The sequence below is a fragment of the Taudactylus pleione genome, unplaced genomic scaffold, assembly GCF_031769625.1.
Source record: "Taudactylus pleione unplaced genomic scaffold, aTauple2 ptg000198l, whole genome shotgun sequence".
Taxonomy (NCBI): Eukaryota; Metazoa; Chordata; class Amphibia; order Anura; family Myobatrachidae; genus Taudactylus; species Taudactylus pleione.
The window spans coordinates 10745399-10763525 of record NW_028284600.1 but is presented as its reverse complement, the minus strand read 5'-3'; the positions used below and the strand labels follow the sequence as shown (position 1 = coordinate 10763525).

The 18127-nt window shown below is 40.4% G+C and overlaps 1 protein-coding gene across 1 annotated transcript in view; it reads left to right on the top strand.

The window, feature by feature from the left end:
* LOC148518858 (alpha-2-macroglobulin-like protein 1) overlaps positions 1 to 15036 on the top strand; it is a 208252-nt gene extending 193216 nt beyond the window's left edge. The window contains exons 35-38 of the mRNA XM_088476975.1: positions 4317 to 4385; positions 6871 to 6973; positions 7189 to 7230; positions 14950 to 15036. Coding sequence (XP_088333101.1) covers positions 4317 to 4385; positions 6871 to 6973; positions 7189 to 7230; positions 14950 to 14972 — 237 coding nt within the window. The 3' untranslated portion in view covers positions 14973 to 15036. The remainder of the gene's footprint in view (positions 1 to 4316; positions 4386 to 6870; positions 6974 to 7188; positions 7231 to 14949) is intronic.
* The last annotated feature ends 3091 nt before the right edge of the window (positions 15037 to 18127 follow it).

Here is an 18127-nt window from a genome sequence, read left to right as displayed (position 1 = left end):
TTGTTTTTATGTATCAAAACAATTGTCATTTTATTAATCTAAATAATTGTTTTAGAATTTATTACTGTATATGTATTTTTACATTATTCTATTGTCAAGTGTACATGTTAATATTTGCTGGGAATGGTAATATTAACTGACAGCTAATTGTTTACATGCGGTAAATATGTTATTTTAAAGATACTTTGTAGTGAGAACAGCAATACATATGTATGTGTAAATCAGCTCAAGTGGTGCACTTTGCAGCTGTAGGATTATCAAAGTTAAATAATGTATAGCAATGTGATTGGTTACACTGTGTTTGTATGGGGAGTCTTGGATATGCTGGGCCAGCCCTCTGACGAACTCCAAGTGACGAAACGCGTAGAGTAGAGGCCTACCGTTACTATGTGATACGAGTTTGCCGATGAGACAACCTGCTTGATCGGAGACTTTATTATTTGTGCTGTATACCTGCAGTGGTCTGACCGCTCCTTTTGGTATGCCATTCATGACATATGTTTGATGGAAAATGTTTTTTTTTAATAAATGTTTGAGATACTGCACTATGGCGCTCCTTCTATCTATTTTTTCGAAATTTATTATGTGTGTTGTGGATACGGGGATCATTGAAAAGAGGGAAGAACGTCGGCCAATACACGAGACAGTGCATACAGACCCACATTTGACAAAAGATAATTACTGGGACTGCTCTCATCTTGCAGATTTGCGCTCTGATAGTGTGTTTTTATTAGGGGTGTGCACCGGACACTTTTCGTGTTTTGTGTTTTGGTTTTGGATCTGATCTTTCTTCGTGTTTTGGATCTGGATTGGTTTTGCCAAAACCACCCTTCGTGTTTTGGGTTCTGGGTTTTGTGTTTTGGATCTGGATTTTTGTCTTAAAAAATAAAAAAAACCCGCTAAAATCACATAATGGGCCTTTTTTTGTTCCTACGCTATTAATAACCCCAATAACATTAATTTCACTCATTTCCACTCTATTCTGAACACCTCACACCTCACAATATTGTTTTTAGGCCAAAAGGTTGTACCGAGGAAGCTGGATGACTATGCTAAGCGACACAAGGGGGCGGCACAAACACGTGGCCCATCTAGGAGTGGCACTGCAGTGGCAGACAGGAAGCCAATCAGCGTTATGGTGCCCATTTGCATGTAGCACGAACCCGGGAGATCCGTGCTACATGCATCTGTGTGATTGGCACAGAGCAATGACAGGTCCGTGAGACCCGTCTGTGCTGCTGTGGTAAAAAAAAAAAAAAAACCTGTGTAAAAAAAGAAAAAAATGGCGTGCACCCCCCCAAAAAAGAGCAACCAGCCCCGGGCATTGGGCATTAGTAACCCAGTGCTGGGTGTGCTTAAATACAGGGGACAAACGACGTAGGGGTCCCCTGTACTTAAGCACAACCAGCACCGGGCTAGTCAGAACCAGCGCTGGTTGCCAAAATACGGGGGACAAACGACGTAGGGGTCCCCTGTATTCTGCGCAACCAGCTCTGGGCTCTGATCCGGTCCTGGTTCTGGAAATATAGGGGGCAAAAAATGAGTAGGGTTCCCCTGTATGTTCCAGAACCAGCACTGGACTTTTTCTAGCGGGGGGCTGATGCCACAGCCAGGGGAGCCCTTTCACCGGGCCCCCCAGCCGCAGCATCAACCCTGACCGCTAGTCAGCCCAGGCCGGGGATCCCTGGAGAGCTGGGGACCCCCCCAATAAAGGGGTCACCCTCTCCAGGGCACCCCAGGCCCAGGCTGATAGCCCGGGGCTATCCCCGCCACCCCTGGTGGCGGTGGGTGGCGGGTTGATTGTGTGGTGTGGTGTAAATAAAGAATATCAAACATTGTCTTTACAAGTAGAACTGCAAGTCCCAGCTAGCCTGCCCCGCATGCTGGTACTTGGAGAACCACAAGTACCAGCATGCAGGGCATTAAGGGCCCACTAGTACCTGTAGTTCACCTGTAAAAAAAATGTTTAAAAAAACACAGGACACACACACCGTGACAGTATAAGTTTATTAAACATACATACACACACACACATGTACACATACTCACCTATGTAACCTGTAGCATCGGTCCACTTGTCCGGTAAAGTATCCCTAGGGGACCTGTGAAAAAAAACATACTCACCATCTCCTATGCGAGGTTCTGTCCTCTTCGTTCCAAAGTAGGCATCCCCGGACTTGGCAAAAAAAAAAAACGAAAACGCGATCCACGAACTTAGTACCGTTCTATAGAACGGTACTTCCCGAATGAGAGCTTAGCAGCGGGGTATCACCATGGAAACCCCGCTGCTAAGCGTTCATTGGCTGAGAGAGGTCATCTCCCGTCTCTCAGCCAATGAACGGCTCCCTCCATTGTAGTCAATGGTGGGAACCGCAGGGTAAACTTTAATAACCTTGCGGCTCCCAGCATTGACTACAATGGAGGGAGCCGTTCATTGGCTGAGAGAGACGGGAGATGGCCTCTCTCAGCCAATGAACGCTTAGCAGCGGGGTTTCCATGGTGATACCCCGCCGCTAAGCTCTCATTCGGGAAGTACCGTTCTATAGAACGGTACTAAGTTCGTGGATCGCGTTTTCGTTTTTTTTTTTTTGCCAAGTCCGGGGATGCCTACTTTGGAACGAAGAGGACAGAACCTCGCATAGGAGATGGTGAGTATGTTTTTTTTCACAGGTCCCCTATGGATACTTTACCGGACAAGTGGACCGATGCTACAGGGTTACATAGGTGAGTATGTGTACATGTGTGTGTGTGTGTGTGTGTGTGTATGTATGTTTAATAAACTTATACTGTCACGGTGTGTGTGTCCTGTGTTTTTTTTAAACATTTTTTTACAGGTGAACTACAGGTACTAGTGGGCCCTTAATGCCCTGCATGCTGGTACTTGTGGTTCTCCAAGTACCAGCATGCGGGGCAGGCTTGCTGGGACTTGCAGTTCTACTTGTAAAGACAATGTTTGATATTCTTTATTTACACCACACCACACAATCAACCCGCCACCCACCTCCACCAGGGGTGGCGGGGATAGCCCCGGGCTATCAGCCTGGGCCTGGGGTGCCCTGGAGAGGGTGACCCCTTTATTGGGGGGGTCCCCAGCTCTCCAGGGATCCCCGGCCTGGGCTGACTAGCGGTCAGGGCTGATGCTGCGGCTGGGGGGCCCGGTGAAAGGGCTCCCCTGGCTGTGGCATCAGCCCCCCGCTAGAAAAAGTCCAGTGCTGGTTCTGGAACATACAGGGGAACCCTACTCATTTTTTTCCCCTGTATTTCCAGAACCAGGACCGGATCAGAGCCCAGAGCTGGTTGCGCAGAATACGGGGGACCCCTACGTCGTTTGTCCCCTGTATTTTGGCAACCAGCTCTGGTTCTGACTAGCCCGGTGCTGGTTGTGTTTAAGTACAGGGGACCCCTATGTCGTTTGTCCCCTGTATTTAAGCACACCCAGCACTGGGTCACTAATGCCCGGGGCTGGTTGCTCTTTTTTTGGGGGGGAGGACGCCATTTTTTTCTCTTTTTACACAGGTTTTTTTTTTTTTATTTACCACAGCAGCACAGACGGGTCTCACGGACCCGTTAGTGCTCTGTGTCAATGACACAGATGCAAGTAGCACGGATCTCCTGGTCCGTGCGTGCATCTGTGTCATTGAAATACACAGCAGCACAGACGGGTCTCACTGACCCATCTGTGCTCTGTGTCACTGTCAATCACACAGATGCATGTAGCACGGATCTCACGAGTCCGTGCTACATGCAAATGAGCACCATAATGCTGATTGGCTGAGAGCCGTGACAGACGGCTCTGTCAGCCAATCAGCACTTTGCCCATTAAAGGCAAAGGCATTTTTTTTTAAATGGCCGCTCGAGGCAAAACCTCGAGATCCGACAGCAGATCTCGAGGTTTTGCCTCGGGAGAGGGATCCGGGGCAGACAGGGAGATCCGAGCTTGGGCTCGGATCGCCCCGGATCCCCGAAGTTCGGGTGGGTTCGGTTCTCAGGGAACCGAACCCGCTCATCCCTAGTTTTTATTATATATATATATATATATAGCAGCATGCAGTACATGTATATAATGTATAGTGGTGTGCTGTGCATGAATATATATAGTGGCATGCTGTGCATGGATATATAGTGCAATGCTTTGTAATGTTTATGCCAGCAGATACCAAAGATTTGCCGATGTAGCCCTATGCTACTGAAAAAGCAAATGCAGTTATCAAATGAAAGAGATATATTTTGAGTACAGTACTTAATATTTTTCTTTTTAATTATTTTGTTATGATCAGGATATGTTTATTAGGATCTACTTTTGTTTGTATTCACAGCTGGAGACAGACAAAGTGATAAAAAGAAGCGACATCCAGAATGACATTGTGAATTTGTACCTAAATGAGGTCAGTATTATTTAACTGTCTGCTTATCCTGAATCGTTAGTTTATGGTTTCTAATATTACTGTATTACTAGTGACCCACAATTGTTCTACATTAATGGCCATATCATCTAGTGCAGATCTGTTATGTCTTTTATGTATTGCAAAATTACCAATACAATTGCATAATTTAATGCAGTGGTTCTCAACCTCAAACCTCAAGTTTGTCTGTGGAGGCAAGTGGGATAATTACTGAACTCACCTGTTCATGATTAAATACATACAGAAAACATGGCCTGCTGGTGGTACTTGAGGATTGGAGTTGCAAACCCCTGATTTAAATTATAATCTATTTCAGTGGCTCTCAAAATCAGTCCTCAGGACCCCACACAGTTCATGTTTTCCAGATCATCTAGCTGGTGCAAAGGTGTATTCATTACTCACTGACACATTTTAAAAGATCCATAGGTGGAGCTAATTATTTAACATGTAATTCTGTGAGGAGACCTGGAAAACATGATCTGTTTGGGGTCCTGAGGACAGAGTTTGAGCACCTGTGATCTATTTTATAAGTAGGAATCATGACTGCCATCATCCCGAAGGTAAGTAGTTGGCTTAGGGGGAGGGTTAAAGGTTAGTATTAGGGACTAGGGGGAGGTTTAGGCACTAATGGGGGAGTGCTAGGTTTAGGGTCCAGTGAGGGAAAGGTCAGGTTTATGCACTACAGGGGAGGTAAGGTTTTGGAACTGGGGAGGGCAGGTTAGGGAGAGGGGGGTTAGGATACCTACCAACAGGTGTCAGGATTTTGACTGCCAGGATCCCGAGAGCCAGCATCCCATACCAAAACCCAAATCCAACATGTTGGATAACCTGATTCACCAGGTCCAATCACTTTCTGGTCAGAATCTGTGATCTGTAGACTCCATACATTGCAGATCTTTTTCACAATCATCTGCTAAATGCAGAATAGCCTCAACTACTTTTTGGCTTTAGAGTGCCCTGAGGACAGAGTTTGGAAACCACTGCTCTAGACATTCATTAGCAACTGAAATGTATAATAACATAATATATAGATGTAACCAGACATTAAATCCTAGATATAGTGTAGGAAGTTTAATCCATAATACTCACTCAAATTAGCATAATTTATTTATCAACCAGACGATAATACAAACTATTGCTCCAATTATGGCACCTTGCATCTGTACTTTCTGTCATGGAGCACTGTTTCTACCCATCCAAGAGACATCCTAAACAAACAGGTGGAAGCAAACCCCACATGAATAAATAATAAAACACTTGGGTCTTAAAGCACATTATTACAATGTCAAACAGTATCAAAAGTATCAATGAGTATTCTATTTGTTTTAATTTTATAAGAAATGAAACAATCTAATACCCCTTAAACACATTGCCTAAATATCCGGGTTAATATCGATGCACGCGTACCGACCTAGTCAGACAAAAGGGCATAAGTACTAAGCTCTGGAAAGTGATAAATTGGAGAGTGATAAACTAACAACCAATCAGCTCCTAACTGTCATTTTTCAAATACAGCCTGTAACATGACCGTTAGGAGCTGATTGGTTGTCAGTTTATCACTCTCCAATTTATCACTTTCCAGAGCTTAGTACATCTGTCCCTATGTGTGAAAGGTAGGCCCCCTACCTGGTTTGGAGTCCTGTGTCCACGACTCTGTTCTGTACCAGGGTCGGGGACTGAGACCCGGGAAATGTATGGGTTGATAAACCCATGTATTTCTGGGTCGTCGGTGTAAAAGTGACATAAGGTAATTAATAATAACAATACTCAGTACTTTAGATCCAATCATGTAGCTTACATGAGCTAGTATTTTATGTAAATAGTTGCATAGAATGATGATTAATTTGATGATTTTGAGAGATGAGAACAAGAAAGTATGATTGTGATAGGGATTATAGTGTGCTTGGGTTTTAATTAGAAATGTGCGCTGCCCTTCATTGTTTGGTTTTTGGATCCGGACTTTGAAAAAAAAAAAAAATAGATAAAAAGTTTTAAAAACAGCTAAAATCATGTAATTAATGCAATCCAAAACCCCAAAATTCGGATTTAAAAATCAGAACCGCAACCCAGTTTTACCCGGCTCTCCTCAGGAGATCAGAACCGCGATTTTTCCAGTTTCACGAAATTCGGGTGGATTTGGATTTCTGGACAACTAAACTGCACATCTCTAGTTTTAATACCAATTATATCAACATGAGTCACTTTAGAATGTTGAATGATCAGAGACTCCTTTAACTAAAACAAAGTAAAAATTTATATATTAAAGAACAATCTGAAATAGGATCTTGTTAATGCAACACTTCCACATGCACTGCCAACAGCCACAGTTCTCTTAATTAAAATATATTATGCTTTATTCTCTTTTGCTGTGATACCAAAACTCACTCTTCATTGCAAACATACTGTATGCTACCAGCTTTCAGATACACCTATTTTTTACTTAATGTAGTATTGTTTCACTATTTAGATAGGATCCAGCCCTCATCATTTCTCGTTCACGGTGACACAGGACATTGAAGTTAAAGGCCTAAAACCAGCCACAGCAAGAGTGTATGATTATTATGAAACAGGTAATTATCAGTTTATAATAATAATGCTAAATTGTATGATATTGTGCTGAGTGCTACAAGTGATGATCTGAAGTTTGTTCCATTTCTAAAAGTTTTGCTCTAACTTCAGAAAGAATTTTCCCCTTGCTATTGCGATAGTCATATAATGATACACTACATATTTATTATATAACCGCATAATATGGACTGAAGATTTCTTTACTTCTATCTTCCAGATGAACAAGCAATAGCAGAATACAATCATCCCTGCAGTACTGGTAAGAGACTCTCAGCCGCTTCTCATAGTCCTAGAGAGACCATATTTTTCTGTTTTGAACTTCAGAAGGATATTTGTCCTGCATCAGGACTTACTTGTGATGAACATTCTGATCAACCAAAGGGTCATTTCGAAGACCAATTGTGCGTCTGATTTTGTACATGGTGGATCAGAGATGCAGCTAGTGGTCGTCTGTGTACAAATCCCAGCGGCTACGAAATTATCATGTTTTTGCAGAAGCCCTGCGTACGGAATTGCAGTTGCTAAAGGAGCTGCCTGCACCCCTGAATCAGGCCCATTGTTTGGGTGTTCAGCGCTCAAACAATTTGAGAAATGTTATTGTCTCATATCCAGTGTCGGACTGGAACATGAAGTGCCCACCGGGGCCCATGCTTAAGGGGTGTGGTCATCCACCAGTGGGGGTGTGGCCAGCCACCACAGATACTTGGCTTATCATTAGGCAAATCTTGGTGTAGTTTCTATAGAAGGGAACCAAGCCCCCATGCTGATCAGTGGTCCTGCTCCACCAGGTATCTGACAGTCTAATAGATTAACAATCTATAATTTGAGGTCTGGAACCTGACACCAAGAGGAGGGGGTGGGCCCACAGGCAGTGGGGCCCACCGGGGATTTCCCCTGTACCCCTGTGGGCCAGTCAAACCCTGCTCATATCCTGTCTATAAACAAGGATTCATGGGTGGTAGGAGACAATTGGAATAGACTATTGCACAGAAGACTGGTGGTTTCACATTAAAGGAGCTCCCCAAGCAAAATGCATGTTTTCAAATTAGAGTGTAGGGGCAACAATCTAAAAATACTTAGTTTCATAGCACTATTAACCCCATCATCCCACTTCTTCATCACTGTGGTGCGACTTTGCCTTATACAGTATTTAATTTGATATGCTACAGCAGACTGAAGCCCCACAAATTTAATACCAGTACATACTGCAAGTAAGGTGACTTATGTACACTGTGGACCCCATTGTGAGTTGGGTGCAGTGTGACTGTGTTTGCATGATGCAGCGTAATCCAGATTACTACCTGATGCTAGTGCAAGTTTCCTTAGGGCTAATACTGAGATCTATATGGCTTAAAGCCTTTGCACCACCCACTGCTGTTTAGTCCACAGCAGCAACTGTCATTATTAGTATTGGCCATACTTACCTATTTTTGAAAAAGAATTTCGGGGAGACTGTGAAAACAGCACCTATAAGCACGGCAGTATAGTGGGTGTGTGCTCCTACATCTGAGAGATGTGCCATAAAATTGCCTTACATCCAAATGTAAACGAGCCCTAAAGCAGTTGGTGAGATCTACGTGTTGATGAAAACACACTGATACTTTTCGGAAATTGCATGTAGCCATAGGGATCATTGTGCATTATAACCAATACAGGGCAATGATACTAATAAGCCCAATTTGAATGTATATAACTCAGTTATTTATTTTATATTACAGCTACATAATGTGGGTAAGGTGCAATTGGGGAGATTGCTAGACTCTTCAGGGAGTCAGGGCTATTGCTGCTATTTCAGGGTGTCTCCCTGACAATCAGAGTTTGGTATGGTATTGGCAGATGTACCCGCCCCACGCTAGGTGCAAGAGATCCATTAGAAACAGGATTTCCTTCTCTGTGCATGTGACCCAGCATAGCACCGAACTCTCTTCATGGAGGATAATGTGAGGCAGAGAAATATACCGGATTATCTGTATATATGTATTAAGTAGTATGTACAATCTCCTTCTTCATTTCTTTGATCCGCTTCTGGCCTCCACCCCACCAGCTCTCTCATATACCAACTGTTACTCTGCCTCTGCCAGTACTTCTCATCTGCGTTCTGTGACAAAGGAATCTCCAGTAAATCTTATTTTACAACAAAAAAGGTAGAATTGTAAGGGGGTATCATTATTTTGGCTGGTAATGGTGATACAATTCATATAACAGGGAAAACTTTGTTTGGGACATAAGCAATTTCATCAGTAGCCACAGACCCTGCCCATTCTGTGGAGTCTGGCATAATCATAGTGCCCCCCTTGTTTTAGGTGCCTCGGCAGTTTTAACACTTCTTTAGAGAGCCTCCTGCTTTCTGCTATTCCCACTAAGTTTTTAAGCTACATTTATTTTTTTCTTGCCTCTTCTTTAATGTATATTAAAGTTTTAATATACATTTAAACTTTAATATACAGGTTTATTGGTGTGTGTATGCACTGTAGGTGCATAGCAAAATAATAGGCCAATTTTCACTCACAAAACTTAATGTACTATATCTCCATATTTGTTGGAATACGCGCAATATGCCACATACCTTTCCTCTCTTTCTTAATGACATTTATAATTAATGATCTCATCATCTTTATTTACAGGTAGAAATTAACAAATATACTGTAGTTTATGTTATTATCTATGCATACAGCACCTTACTCTCATGTCAGCTCCTACTGAGACATTGCCAGAATAGGCCCCTGTATTGATCCATATGTCTTCCCTTTACAATCTCTGTCCTAAAATCTTTGGTGACAATAACTCTTTTGTGTTTTCAGGTTCAGGGCAGGCACTGTGTTTGAAAAATAATGTTCAGTAGGTGCTGTATCACCATTACTAGAAGCACTGTGAGTCCATATCGATCAGGAGAAGCAACCCAGTAATAGTGCTGCAGCTGCTTCCAGTCATGATAGTACTTAAAGTTCAACATCTGCTACATAAAGCCGGTGGTCAAGAGCAAGGAAGGCATAAGACAGGGCACCTGAATCTAAACAATATTTCATAATGTTCAAGGAACAAAAATCACCTCTAATAATAAAGAGAAAGTTTAAACATAAAACATAAAATTGGCAACATGCAATGCACCAAACTCATTGGCAAAGGAAAGGCTCAGGCCATAGCCTTCCTTTGTGAGTGATGGTTCTACTAGTGCTACTGCTGTTTCATTCACTAGAATGCCTACTGTGAAAGCAAGCTGGGGCCAAACATAGTCAGGTATCTTCTGTAATCACACATGATGATGCAACACCTTTTACCTCTGAGTCTACAAGAGGTGTCAAATGTAAAGCAGGCAAATCAGTGCAGAAATAAAAATAAGGCTGAAGAATTTCTGTGTGTTCACAAATCCCTGAGTAGAGTTTAAGGGTGTCCATGATTTCTATGTGTGAGTTTGACATTTCTGACACTTTACTCATAGAGAACCTTTTTCCACCATTTCTGCACCTCTGCACATGTGGGAATGAACAGTACAAGTAAAGAAGGTGACATAATAATTGAGGACTTTGATGATTTTTGTGTCACACTAAGTCAGCCACTAGTGGCAGTAATTTTTGCCCATGATAAAAAGGCTATTATTATGTCAGGTCAAAATACCAAAAAATCCATCTCTTTTGTGTAGAATTATTTTTACCCACATCCTGACATTTATCAAGCCATCTGTACCATTTGTGAAGCCAAAGTATGTAGAGGTAGGGATATTAACCATCTAGGAACCTCCTCCCTGTTACATCATTTGTAGAGAGTTCATGCAAATTATTTTGGAAAATCTGAAAAATCCTATACCAAAATAAGTTCAGCATCAGCTAGCTCCCAGCTCTCAGCTAGATCCCAGCACATGCAATCCCCAGCGCCAACACCTTTATCATCAATATCCTCACTAATGTTTGGAGGTAGTCCTTCTGCATCCAATTTCTGAAGGCTAACTTACTCCTCCCCAATCCAGGATTCCCCAAAAGAATCCTTGGGCCTGATTAAGATTTGGAAATAGAGTAAATGTAAGATAAAGCAAGTACCTGTGCACCTGGACAAACCATGTTGCAATGCAAGGAATGCAAATAGCTACTTTTTTTAGCATGAGGGGAAATACTGGCTACTTTTGCATGTAGTCCAAAAATACTGGACATCTTTATTTTTACACTGCAATTTAGATCTCAATTTGGACACACCGCTCCACCTGCAGTGCAATGTTGTTTTACCAAGATACAGTTACTTGCTCTTTCTTACTTTATTCCCAAACCTGAATCAAGCCCATAAGCACTGGGGCTGCTGCTGCTGTGGGTGAATCTTCATAGCAGAAGAGGACAAAGAAGAAGACTAGGGGCCAAATGTAATAGGTGAGAATTTAGAAAATGTGAGAGTTTAGCTGTAAACTCTCACATTGGTCGAGTTTTATCTTCAAAATAGGAAAACATCTGGATGACAGTTTTTTTACCTAAAACATGCAAATTTGTGTGTTCTCGGACTCTGTTACATTGGGTGAGTTTAAACAGTGTGGAAGTTTACTGCTAAACTGTCACATTTTCTAAGCTCTCACACTATAAAATTCCCCCCCCCCCATAGTTTGAGATTCAAATAACAATTGACTATAAAACAATCCTTTGCAAGAGGAAGCAAGTATGACAGCTGTCATCCAGTTGCACATCAGATGACTGAAGACATGATGGCTATGCTTGTATTATCTGCCAACAATGAATTTGGTTTTAGACAGTTATTCGAGGTCCTTGCTACCAATTTCCATGTTGATTCCATTTTACCAGAAAAGCAATTATTTGTCTGTACCAGGATTTTAAAAAATTGGATTCTTGGCCTAGAAAATAAAATTTTACCCACTTAGCCACAGATATGTAGACAAGTAATACAGGCCAAATTAAAATGTACATGTCTGTGACAGTCAACTGGGGTGGTGTATCACCTTCAGCAGTATCTAACACACAATTCCAGTCCATTCCAAAGGCAGGCTACTCTCTGTATCACTGGCTTCACTAAGAGGCATACCGGTGTCAACCTGTTATAAAAAACTCAGATATGTCATAGCAAAATGGTTCACTAGGTCTCTCCTCAGGATTTATCATTTCCGATAACGCAGGTAATATTGTGAGGGCATTACAACTAGGTGAATTTGAGCACATCCCATGTTTTGTGCACACTTAAATAAACTTGGTTGTGCAGATTTTTTAAAAAAATATCAGGTGCATGCCAGAAATGCTGTCTGTGGCCTGAAAATTTTCTGGACATATTTGGCATTAAGTACCGTATACTGCTTATTGCAGTGGCTGCAAGAAAAGTTGATTTTGCCTTGCCACCAACTGAAGCAAAAGGTAGTAACAAGGTGGGAAGCCTCCCTTTATATGCTTCAGTGTCTGGAAGAACAGCAAGAAGCCATCTAAAGCCACAAATTTAGCCATGACATAGGGAGAGGAATGGGGATGTACCTTAGTCTAGCATAGTGGAGAATACTTTCAATTTTATGCAGGTTACTGAAACCATTAGAAATAGTAACCAATGAAGTGAGTTCAGGCAGTGCTAGCCTGTGTCAGGTGATTCCCTTAACTAAACAACTGAAAACACCACTTGAGAAACTGAAGAAGAATATGAAACTAAGCGATTTCACTAAGTATGAAGATCAAGTTATTTATTCACTTTACGAGAACCCAAGGGTTGTCAACATCTTGCAATTGGATCACTACATTTTGGCAACCATGTTTGATCCTAGTTTTAAGTCCTACATAATGTCTTTCTTTTCAATGGACACAGATCTTAAGAAATGTAAAGAGATCTTTGCAAGCAAGATGTCAGCTCAAGTGGCACATGACACGATGTCATCTCCAGCTTCAGTTTCTCCTGCAAGTGCTGCTGCCAGGAAAAAAAACGTCCTGTTCTAAGAGACCCAACTGGTGATGAGAATAAGTCAACTCAGCCCACCAGAGTAAAATAACATTATGACATCTGGTCAGGCTTAAAATAATTGCCCACATTTTTTGACAGCTCTACACTGACTCAATCTGATACAGTAAAGCTCAATAGAATGGTGAAGGATTATTTTAAAAACAATGTACAAATTAGCATATCTGGCAGTCCCTTTGAATACTGGGAGAAAAAAGAAAAATTCCATCTTACACCATTTTTTGTTATTATGGGCTGTCATTTTGGGGGGCATTGGTGCAAGCCTTTTTTGCATAGACAAACATTTTATAAGTAATTGCTCGAATGCATTACTAATTTGCAACACATTTGTAACCAGAAATAATGTGGTGCCCCACAAAAAAAAGAGAAATGAATATGTAGAATATTTAGTATTATTCAATAATATGAATGAACAAGATAAATTGTATTATTTTAGGGGCTTTTCTCAGTTGCCTCAAAACAAAGCCATGTCTCAAATGAAATTTTTTTAATCAATCAATTAATTAGTCAATTAATCATTTACCCTTGTCCACTGCATTCATAAGCATTCATAAGCCACCTCCATTTCCCTGTGCTGCCCTGTACATTCTTTCTATGGGGTCATATAGTTTGTTAAACTTCCATCCTGTTTGCCACTGCTGTGCCAAAATGTTTCATAGATGTGCAAAATTATTTTAAACTGCTGTGTGTTTGTCCTGCTGCTCTGTCGCTTAGTTTAGCCAGCCAGCTTTTGGCAAATATTGGTGAACAATATTGTGAGTTGTGAAGTGGACAAAATTTACTGGAAATTAATGTTATTGAGGTTAATAATACTGTAGGAACACAAACAGTCCCAAATTAAATTTTTTAAGATGTTTATATAAATGTAGAAAAAATCCAAAAACAAAATAAGTGAGGGTGGTTTTGGCAAAATCAAATCCAAAACATGATGATGAATTGGAACCAAAACCAAAACACGGGGTTCACACTCATCTCTATCAAAATATTCCCTCTAGATCTGCCTCTGACATACACCTCTCTTTCTTTCAGATAAACAATTTACAATCCTACCTTCAAGATTTCGTCTGTGATGTTCCTATCTAAATTAATACTCTGCCTGACCAAACTTTCCCTCTTTCAAGTGTACTCTTAAAACCAACCTCTTTAGTATAGCCTATCCTACCTGATATAACTTACTCTGTATGTTCTACAGCTCCTGTGTTATGTTCACTCTGAGTCCAACTGTGAATTTCACACAATTGAACATCCATCCACTCCTTCTGTCTCTTCACTCACTCTGTTTCTCTGACATAATCCTCTTTTGATTTTTCAACCTTAGTCCCATACTGTTTTCTCTCTACACATCCCCACTTGGTAATCTTATCAGCTCTTTTGGTCTTCACCATCATCTTTATGTTGATGACACCCAATTAAACCTGTCCTCCCCCATAACCCCTTCCCTCTCCTTCTCTCACACATTTCAAACTATTCATCCAATATTTCCTTTTGGATATCCCAATGCTTTTTCAAGCTTGATATGTCCAAAACTAAACTTATTGTCTTCCCTCATTCTTGTATTTAGACCCCATTCTATCTCACTCCTTGTTAAATAATGTTATCAGTAAATCCCATATTTTTTAGAAAAACATCATTTATGTTTAATTGTTTATTTTACAGCAATATTTTAATGTGTTTTTCTTATACAGTAACAATTTAATGTAGTTAGAATGTGTTTGGGTTTAAGTAATATCAATATATTTTATTCCTATCCAGTTACAATCCTGCAATTGATACTATATCATACCATATCTGAACTATGGTTCTCATTTTACCACATTATCATATTTCCCTATATTCCTGTAAGACAGTCCAGACATATTAGGCCAGATCCCTGATCTGCTTAATCTATGCTAAATCCAACATATTACAATAGTGGTAATGTCCATTTTAATCATGGCCACACCCCTCTCACCAAAAAGTTGGAACTGTTCTATGATTTTTGGTATATTTAGTATTTATTTGAAACTATCCTACAATGAATTCCTCTATTTTCTTATTTTTATTTGGTCTCTAGATGATAACACTGGTGACAACTGAAGATGGTAACTGACAGAAGCCTGTCTGTTTGGGAACCAGTGACCTGGCACTGAGAACGTCATACTCACATTTGTAAATACAGTCACTCTGTAACTGAAAAATAATAAAATACCAGTTACATCATGTATAACAGTGTCTGCTAATTTGTCTAGTGGGGCAGAGTGAAACAGGCTGCCTGTACATATTCTCTATTCAATAAAAATAAACTTTAAGTAAAATGGAAAATAAGTAAAACAAACTGGATGCATGAAATACATTTTATTTAGAAACACACAATAAGGTCCTCATGAGTGTTGGGTTAATGTTATATAAAACCCACAGGTGCAATAATAGGATGCAGCTACTGTACATATGTATGCTGATACATGTATGTCTTAAGATACTCTCGACTCATCATGCCATGTTCATGCTGTAGGTAGATACTGTACACACACACACACATATATATATATATATATATATATATATATCTTCATGCGATTGTGACTCCATTCATCGTTATCAGGTTGATGATGATAACTGGTGTTTTGATGTTAACTAAAAAACTAATCTGTGGCTGCTTCTCCCTCTGATTGTACTGCATGTGCTAAGATAAGTTGTGGTGGTGCCTGCAAACTGACTCAGATGCACATACTTTTGTGCACATGCACAGTATGGAAATGAATTTCAAAGTACAACATTACTATGAGACCCTAATTATTATGTACTAATGTAAGTCTATAGTATCCTTTTGCATAACCAGCACCATCAGCATTTTTATAATTTAAACAGAGAGTTACAATCAGTATACTCAGCCCTACAGTAAGATGGGTTTGGAAGTTCTGCAAGACACAGACATTCTTAATTATAATTAACATCCCTGGACTGGTTGCACTTAATAATGGAAGATTTGGGAACATAGTCATAACTGAACACAACCTTCTCCAGGCTGGAAAATATTCCTGTGTGATCAGATATTGTAAACAGAAACTGTCCCATTACACAAAAGTGCAATCAATGAAAGTGTGGTGCTACATCTCAAATGTGGGTTGTTCTTTTTGGAAAACTACCCCATTATAAATACTGCACGTCATTTGTGGAAAAGGCCAGCTATTTATTAATTCATTAAATACTACAATATATAGAGACAATACTGTATGATGGCAAAGAAAGAGTGGCCACTTACCAGAGCATTGGCATTGTACAGCTAAAGAGTAACAAATGCAATTAGGGCTGTGCCCACCCTTGGTTCCTTAATAACCAAATAAAGTGTGTATCTAACTCTCCCTTCCAATAAGAAACACAAACCCATATGGAAGAGTGGTGTGCAGTCCCCAGTAGGGTGATACAGCCGTTTTATCCATAACAATGAAGAGGATTGTACCCAGACAAACTAATCACACTCAAAGCCGCTGATCTGCCATTTTTGCCCACAACAGACACAACTATAAACACCTACCAGCACACATAGAATAATGGAGCATGGGAATATTTCAGACAAAAGAGGCCTAATGCTAACAGAGGCAGATTTATAGAATATAACCCTAACACACCTTTAAACCAGGATTGCATCTATGGGGGCAAGTGCCCCGGGCACTGGATTTGAGGGGACGCCAACAAGGCCAAACGGGCCATCTGGCAGTTTTGACAAATGCCAAAAGGGCCGATGGCCAGATGGGCTGGTCTGCGAGAAGGGTCCGGGTGGCAGAAGGTGTGGATTTGGTAGGAGAATGGTTGTGATGACACCAGATTATTGCCTTGCCCCGGGTGACAAAAATTCTAGTTTTGGCCCTGTTCAAACTTACTATAGGCTATAGCAAACAGCTGACAAAACACAGAATCCAGTCCCCAGCCTCCTGCTTTAAGCCACATAAGGCCTTCTGTTTACCTTCAAGCTGTTCATAATGCTTCAATAGATCTCAAATTGTTTTACAATAATGCCAGTTTGAATCTACCATATTTTTGAGTAATTCAACATTCACTAGACTTTGTACATTTGCGCTTCCCCCCAATTCAAATAAAGCAATAGCTTGTCATGGGCATTGCATGGCTAATGAGTACATTAGTGAGACACCAGTGGCTTTACTCTGAAACAATTTTGGACTGTTTACTGTACGAATCCTCAAGAAGACAAACTATTAAAGTTATTCTTACTGAATGTCTGTGACAAGGCTTTACAGGTCAGTTGGGCTTTGATGGACACAAATTACACCAGGACAAATAAGGGTGGCAAATAAAGCAAAGTCAATTAAATAAATGATTCACCATTACTATATTTTGAAAAAAACACTTAACATTGTCCCACTTATATTTCCTGACTTTGCCTTTGAAGCTTATTTAACCTACCAAGAGCTGTCTTCCCAAGACTCTAGCTAGAGTCAGCAACTTATAGGGTAGCAAAGAGCTTCTTTGTCACTACTCTACACTGAAATGGCAAATTGTGCCTAGGGGACATACTGTAGTTGTTGAATTCTAAGGCCATGTGCACAAGGTATGATTCCTGGTTAGTTGGTTTTGCTATTTGTTCTATCAAACTAATGCTCCAGAAACAATTCACTACTCTCCATGGAATTTAGTTCTTTGGTGTATGTGATAAGTAATTAATATAAGGTAAGTGGGTATTCCAGTGCTGCTTCTGTATGTGCACTGTATCTGTATAGCTGCCGTAAGTGATGGTTTATCTTGATGTGAAATATGTAACAAATTCTTTGTTGGATGTCTGGTGCTTAAGAAGGTTGTATATGTGTGGTTATAAACATTGTTGAGCAATGCCAAAAATAATCAATATAAAAGGTATACAACAAACATTTTTTTTATTGAATATAAATACATAAAATAAAACAACATAAAACCACTGGCTGTGCACAGCATATGCTTTACAGCAAGCAAAACAATATGTACTGTATGTATATACTGTAATATAGGAAATAATCTCACATTCATCTCTGTAGAATTATAAAAAAAATATACATTTAGCATGCTGCAAGTTAGTGACAAGTGCAAAATGAATGAGCGAGGTACATATCAGAGTCATCTATTATGTAGTTTCGGGCTGTGAAAATCATTCTGGAGTGCACGTAGCCCAACGGCCATTTTGCTGCATAGAACTCACCTTTCTCAAGAGCTCCTGGCTGAGAAAAACTGAAAGTACAACTATCTTATGACCTTGCACTTTA